At 33.6% G+C, this 7,434-nt stretch overlaps 2 protein-coding genes across 3 annotated transcripts; one reads left to right on the forward strand and one right to left on the reverse strand.

The window, feature by feature from the left end:
• Positions 1 to 5,432, reverse strand: LOC113073483 (complement component 1 Q subcomponent-binding protein, mitochondrial-like). 2 transcript variants are annotated; one of them, XM_026246382.1, is made up of 6 exons: positions 5,130 to 5,432; positions 2,846 to 2,996; positions 2,534 to 2,621; positions 1,588 to 1,683; positions 1,336 to 1,479; positions 1 to 466 (listed from the first exon to the last, which is right to left on the reverse strand). In XM_026246382.1, the coding sequence occupies exons 1-6, from the start codon at positions 5,332 to 5,334 to the stop codon at positions 317 to 319; spliced, it is 834 nt and encodes a 277-aa protein (XP_026102167.1). In that variant the 5' UTR covers positions 5,335 to 5,432; the 3' UTR covers positions 1 to 316. The 2 variants fall into 2 exon arrangements, with proteins under 2 accessions (XP_026102167.1, XP_026102175.1); XM_026246390.1 differs by having other exon boundaries at positions 1,336 to 1,461; positions 5,130 to 5,431.
• Positions 5,433 to 5,461: 29 nt separating this feature from the next.
• LOC113073495 (zinc finger HIT domain-containing protein 3-like) lies at positions 5,462 to 7,058 on the forward strand. The gene is made up of 5 exons (XM_026246391.1): positions 5,462 to 5,623; positions 5,746 to 5,783; positions 6,436 to 6,498; positions 6,628 to 6,711; positions 6,793 to 7,058. Exons 1-5 carry the CDS (start codon positions 5,556 to 5,558, stop codon positions 6,981 to 6,983), a joined length of 444 nt encoding a protein of 147 aa, XP_026102176.1. The 5' UTR covers positions 5,462 to 5,555; the 3' UTR covers positions 6,984 to 7,058.
• Positions 7,059 to 7,434: the final 376 nt, after the last annotated feature.

The following is a 7,434-nucleotide window of genomic DNA, read 5'->3' on the forward strand; positions in this document are numbered from 1 at the left end:
TAATGTAAAATATAGGGTACTTTTATTTTGATTTGTTTGGGTGAAATAAAAGGTTTTTGATCCGGTTTCACAAACAAGAAAATAAAGCCAGTTTCATTAATTCTTCTATTTCCACTCAGTTTTATTTCTCATTAACATTCTGGACTCTGCGAGACCCATAAACCCCTCAGACGACATCTGAACTGAAACAGTGGTGTGTGTGCACATAAACATGACATAAAATTAAATACAAAACCGTTCTGCCTTCATCTTCGTCCTGTCATCACATCAGACCACATGAGCCAGATGTAGAAGAAAGTCTTAATAAATCGAGAATCTATTTGCATTTGACGAAAGTGCTGAGATCTTCCAGGAACTTGATGTACTCCTGATGCTCCAGCGCCGTGCTCAACTCCATCAGCTCATCTGCAAACGTGTTGTCGACACCGCGGTCAGCCAGGAAGCCCATCAGATGGTCATACAGGGCCTAGAGTCAGAGGGGTCAGAGGTCACCGCTGTGCATTTGTTATTTCATCTTTATTTAAATTTTTCTGGATTCTAATTTAATGGTTAAATGTAAATTCAGTAAAATAAAAGCAAGTCTAATTATTTGAAATAATGAACAATATACAATTTAACAAATTTCAATAATTTGTATTTAATCAATTAAATTTTAAAAATGATCAAAAAAATTACAATAACAAGGCAAAATTAAATTAAATTCAAAAGTATGTTTTTCTGGATTCTTTTCCCCCATTTGAATCTTTCCGGATTCTGATTTAATGGTTATATTAGATTTTAGTAAACAAATTAAACCAATTAAATTAAATATTGAAATGATATGATTTAACATCAACTTATTCCAAATTTGTTTTTAATTCCTTTTTTTTTCAGTTTTAATTATTCTGGATTCTGTTTTACTATTTTAATTAAATGTTAATAATAAAAAGCAAGCCAATTTATATATATATATATATATATATATATATTTTTTTTTTTAATTTATTCTGGATTTATGATTGAATAAAAAATACATTATCAAAAATCATTGCTATCAAATTAAGGCACAAAACATCAACAATTTAATTAATATTTTAAGATGCAATCAACTGAAAATGTTACATTTCCTTTTTTAGGCCAATGAAGTTCTGCACAACCGAGGCTTATTTTATTATTATATTATAATTAAAATAAGAATAAAAAAATATTCCTTAAAAAAAAAGTTGTAGCAATTGCATTTTTACTTTGAAAGCACACTATATTGTGTAAAAGCAGTATATTTCTTATAGACTTTCTTCAAGTTAAATCAGACTTTTATTTTGACAGGTCATCATGGAGACCGTTGTCAGCTCTCACCCAGTCCAGAGAGTCTGTGTTGAGTGTGTAGCTGGTTTCCTTCCACTCTGCGTCTCCCTCCGGCTGGAAACTGACCTCACGGATGGCGAAGATGTCGCTCTCCTCCTCAGCCTCACCGTGAGCCGTCTGCTCGGAGACAAACGGCTTTGGATTTGACATCCAGTTATATCATTTCACATGCTCTTTAAGATACCTGGACCTTCAGTCACACTGACCTTAAACACAACAACGAAAGAGAGAAAATCTGCTCACCTCATCCTCGGGGAAATGACAGTCAAACACCAGTGAGCTCTTTACTCCAGGTTTGGTCACTTCAACCACAAAGTTGGGCGTTGAGACAATGTCAGGCTGAAAAACACAGTTAACACGTGTTAAAAACATGCCATGATGAGGTGCTCAGCTGTGTCCTGTGTTTAAAACAAAGCTTAAACAAATAAAAATCAAGGGATTTCTTTATTTGTGTTTTTAATCGGATGAAGCAGGATTCACACAGTTTTGAAAAACATTGATTTTAAGAGTGTGATTTCCAGACAGTAAATTCACAGAAATGAACAAAACTCAATGCCATTGGCCATTTTAAAAATGCATACATATTTTTGCAGTTATGACAAACTGTAAAATATTCAATCTGGTAGATATTGCGGGTAAAAATTATGAACACTTAATTTTACAGTGCTCTTTAGTAGTAAGTAGATAAACCCAAAAATTACTTAATGTTACTCAGACCTTATTTGTGTTCTTGAACTGTAGCAAAAATGTTATATATACACATTTTTTATATTCACTAGAATTATATTCTATGGTAAATTGCTTATGCTCTTCTCCTATAAGCTGCTTTGAATAAAATATGTATTAATATAATTCATATAATAATAACAATATATTTAATAAGATAATATATAAAAAAAATTACATTTATTTTTAAATCTCTAGAATTAAATTCTGTCATTATTGCTTTTGTTCCTCTTCTGTAAGTTGCTTTGGATAAAAGTGTCTGTATACGTGTACACTTATATTGTGTTCACTTTCATGTATGAAAAAAGCCTTTTTATTAATGCATTTATGACTCACATCTTTGTTAAACTTGTGATTTTATGCTGCAACCCTAAATCTTAAAAAAAAAAAAAAAAACAGAACAGCAACACCTTCAACAGTTTAAGAACATTAGGCGGGTAGTTTTCCTGTTTTTAGTATTTACCTCGTCCTCCGGACTCTTCTGTGCGTGCTCAGGATCCTCCTCCAGCTGCGGCGGGATGCTGTTGTTCACGTTGAAAGTGATAGTGACTCTGTCAAACACAAAACCCCACATAAGAATAAATATGATCAAACAAGCTCTGCAAATGACAGATGATGAATTTGCTCAATGCATTTATTAATAAACATCTGCTTGTGCATGCCTTGCATGCAATGAACTGGATTAAAACATCGGCAAGATGCATTGCTAAAAAAGCAATAATTAATGTGTGCCATAATGCATCATGATTAGCATATGATCAAACTCCACCCTTACTTTTCTCCGGACAGCGAGCGGATGAGTTTGGCTTCTGTGCCGTTGAGCTCCAGCTCCCAGCCGCCAGACATTTTAGGAAGACTCTTGTCCTTCTGGATCTTCTTTTCTTCTTTGATCTCATCAGTGAGAAACTCTGCAAATGCTTTATCACCTGAAGAATAAAGACAGAATCAATAGACAACATACTGTGAATGCCTGTTCTTCTACCAACACCAGTGCACTAGTGATGCACGACACTTCTCTGGTTAAAAATACATGACGCTGTTTTGTTCTTATGGTTAATGCAATTTACTAAATTACATTTGATTTATAAATATTAGCTTAGACGGTGTGCATTTTTTCATAGACAGTCGTTATTTCATTGCACTGTATTAACAGTTTAATGAGAAGCTTTATGTTCCTCATTACGCCCTCGGGTCAAACGGTTCCTTAACACTGATTTAATCTGCATATAACATTTTTAAAAAGTTATACATTTATACATTAGTTAAACAGTTATACATTATAAAAGTTATACATTTTAATTTTATTTTAAAACTAAAATAAGTTGTTTGATTTAGCAAATTGGGTAAATTAAAAATGGTGGTTAATTGTAAACCCTTTTTCTACGGCTCAATTTTTAAGAGAGGTTATAAAAAAAGTCAGTAATTATCAATAACCAACTATATTAAACATTATATTGTGATATTTTTTTAACTATATCACCCAGCCCTGCTTTTACCAATAAAACAACTTCACCATGATACTTTTTAGTGACCGATATATATATATATATAGTATTAGTCTCATTTTATATTTAATCTTTATACTACAACAATAAAAAACATTTTATTTATAAAAAGCATCAGCAGCAGCAGAGTCGATAATAATTCACTGAATAATATTGTTTATAATATTGTTTTTACTGCATTTCTCAACTTGAATGTTATATCAAAATTATTAATAATGTTTTGTCCTCCTAGATTATGAAATACCCGCTGGCAGCACGGTTTATTTATGCAGTTACACAGAACTATACACTCAAACAGTGATCGCTTATGGCGATAATAAATAATTTCCATAGATTTGTATTTATTTAGATGTTTACTAGCCAAATATTGTTTATATACGGGGTGCACATAATTTTTTCAGCTTGGTTCTCATAAGAGAACCTGGAGATTTGGTTTGGTTTTCACGCTGTATGACTATAAAAAAATAATTAATGATAGTTATAATATTATTGCACTTCATTTATTGAGTTTTTAAAAATAAAATAATAGTAAATAAACTAAGTAATAGTGTGTGATAATATTATTAAAAATAAAAAGCAGTCCTAGTATTAAATTCAAATACATTTATTTTAAAGTAAACTTAAAAATAACATGCTAATATTTACTACTACTTTCTTTCTTTGCCTCTTTAAGAATGATCACTTTATGTGTTGCCCAATTTTAAGTCGCTTTGGATAAAAGCGTCTGAAAATAAATAAATAAAAGCATTTTCATCATATTCAAACTTAAAATTAGCGGGCTTTTCTTTTGGCGGGTTGCCGGCAAGTAAGTATACGTGCTTCCGGGGTTAGCGCTGCTGATTAAAGAGCATCATTGGATGAATGTCACAGTTTTGCATTGTGCTTTGAAAACGACATACTACAGCCTAGATTTATGCTTTCAGGTTGAAAATACAACTTATATAGTACAATTTGTTATCTAAAATGGTAAATGTGTATTAACAGATGTCAAACACGTCGGTGAGCAAATGCGCTGTCAGAACATATTTATATAACGCATTTTTAATTTTGGTCACGCATGCGGACCTGCGGAACACTTATGTGCACCCCTGTTTATATAGTTAATGTTAATACAATTTAAGGGTGTTAGGTGTGTAATGGCGATCCTGAGCACAATTCTCAAAACACCCACAAAGATGGCAGTGTTTATCTATAAATCCCATATTACAAAACCGATACCCGATTATGGTAAAATGCTTAAATATCGGGTAAAATATCGAGTCGAGCTTAGTTAGCATCCATAGTTTCACCATAAACATACATTTAACGTTGTACTTTTTAGTTACTTTTCATAGTTTTACCATAAATATTATTTTACTGTGGTATTTTATAGTTAGCGTACATAGTTTTACCATAAAACAACTACCATGGTACTTTTTAGTATGTACCTATAATTTTAACCATAAAAAAATAATACCATGGTACTTCTTGTTAGTTAGTGTCCACAGCATAACAATATATACGTGTTTCTCGTGGTAGTTGTTGTGTCGTGTATGAGAGCGGAGCAGTGTTTACCCTCGGTGTGCAGACTCCCGCAGCCGCAGGACAGTGAGGGCAGAGCCCGGGTCGCTGTGAGCAGCCTCGGCCTGGAGTCGGACCCCGCTCCGCTGCTGCTGAGGCTCCAGATGGATCTGCTGAAGGTTCTGCGGAGCGGCGGGGCGGAGCTGCTGATGGACAGCCGGGCTGCGAGCTGAACCGCGCGGCTCACAGACTTCAGCATGACGGAGGTCTGGTTCGGTTGAGCTCGAAGCTGCTGGACGCGGATCACACACGTGGGGAAGGACACCGTGACCTCAGCACTCTACACCGGAAACACTCGGAAGCGGAAATGAGGTAAAAGTCCAGCACGTTGTCAACAACATAAACACGTGGCTCCACTAACTACGAGCGCATTATTAACACAACTCGTTTTATTCTGTTTGTTGATCTTTTAGCTCCGTTATGCAGCTTTGTGGAGTTTGTAGCGAACATGTTCCTAAATACAGATGTCCAGCCTGCAGAATCAGATAGTAAGTCATTCATTCGTGTTCTTTAAGTGCCAGTTTATACAATAAATAATATGTTTATCAGCTTACTTTTGCTTTTGGGACAAATAGCGATCAAATAAGTAACACCTGTCTTTTTCTTCTAGTTGTTCAGTGAGCTGCTTTAAAAGACACAAAGATGATGGTAAGTCTCTGCTAAGATAATAATCAATAAACAGTTAACTTAATTGGATTACATTTACATTTATGCATTTGACAGATGATTTTATCAAAAGCCACATACATTGCTTTCCTTGTTTATATTTAATAAGTTAGTGACCTTAGCGTTGCAACTATTTTCTACTTAAAAGCTTTATTTGTATTATTCTTGTATTATTTTAATAGGTTACATTATTGTATTAACTTCATTATTATTGTTATAATTTTATTATATTACTATTATTACTAACATATCATTTGTTTTAATAAAATTATTGATTATTTATTATTGTTATTTTTTATTATAATTATTTTTACTGATTGCATTATATTTTTATCATTTTTACTTATATTAATTTATTTTTATTGATTATTGTATTGATTATATTTAATTAAATACTATTAGACTGACTAATTATTATTGGTATTATTCATTCAATTATATTTTATTATTACTAATATAAATGTTAATTATATATTACTAATATTAATATTTTATAATTATAACTATTAGTATTAGTACTAGTAATACAATTGTTGTTGTTTATTTTCAGACTGCCCTGAGCACAAAGTCAAGAATCAGAAACAAAGTATCAAAAGCAAACTATTGAAGTGATTATTTCTCTTTCCTCTGATAGATGCATGTCATCCAGTTAAAGAATCAGATCCAGCCTCCAGCAGCTCAACACCAGTGAGCAACGGTGAGTAAATCATCATCAATAATAGATATGTGAGATCTAGAGAACTTTTCTGCCTCCTTTTTGATGATGACTTTGAACAAATTAAGTTATATCAAGTTTAAAAAGTTCAATAAATGTGTTTGGTTTCAGCTGAAAAGCCGTGGGATGTCGAGGATCGTCTTGATGAAGACAGTCAGACTGACAAAGTGCCATTAGAGAAACTTCAGCAGCTCGGTATGAAATGAAACACCCTGTTCACATGATCTTTAATGCTGCTTTTAGGGGATCAGTTACAGATTGTTTTCATGCACACAGCTGATTCAGAGGCGTTGAAGGGTCTGTTGAGGAATCCTCATCTCCGCCGGTTAATGATGTCCGTGGACACTGCTGAAGATAAAGCCAAAGCCACGAAAGACGCCATGCAGGAGCCACTGTTCGTGGAGTTTGCTGATCAGTGCTTAAAAATTATTGAACCGACAGAAGCAGAGAATGATGATGAATTCTGATTGGAGCGAACTGTCACATATCGACCGATTTTCACTTTTAAATGTTAATGCAATCATATAAAATGTTATCCTATACCAAGGTCTTCTGAATGCCATCAATGTCTTAAAGGAATAGTTCACCCAAAAATGTAGATGAGTTTGTTTCTTCATCAGATTTGGAGAAATGTAGCATTGCATCACTTGCTCATCAATGGATGCTCTGTAGTGAATGGGTGCCGTCAGAATGAGAGTCCAGTGGAAAAAGTGGTCTGGTCTGAATCAGGAGAGAAATCTGCACTGATCAAGCACCGTTATTGTGATGTATTTTGATGTGCGAGACAACAGGAGAAACGTTTGATGGATTAATGACTCATATTTTAGTTGAAAGCAACGGTTTAAAGTTAAAAACTTCTTAATAATGCATTTGTTTCATACAAACACACAGCTTTGGTCTTCTCAAGACACTACCTGA

The sequence above is a fragment of the Carassius auratus genome, chromosome 5 (genome assembly GCF_003368295.1).
Source record: "Carassius auratus strain Wakin chromosome 5, ASM336829v1, whole genome shotgun sequence".
Taxonomy (NCBI): Eukaryota; Metazoa; Chordata; class Actinopteri; order Cypriniformes; family Cyprinidae; genus Carassius; species Carassius auratus.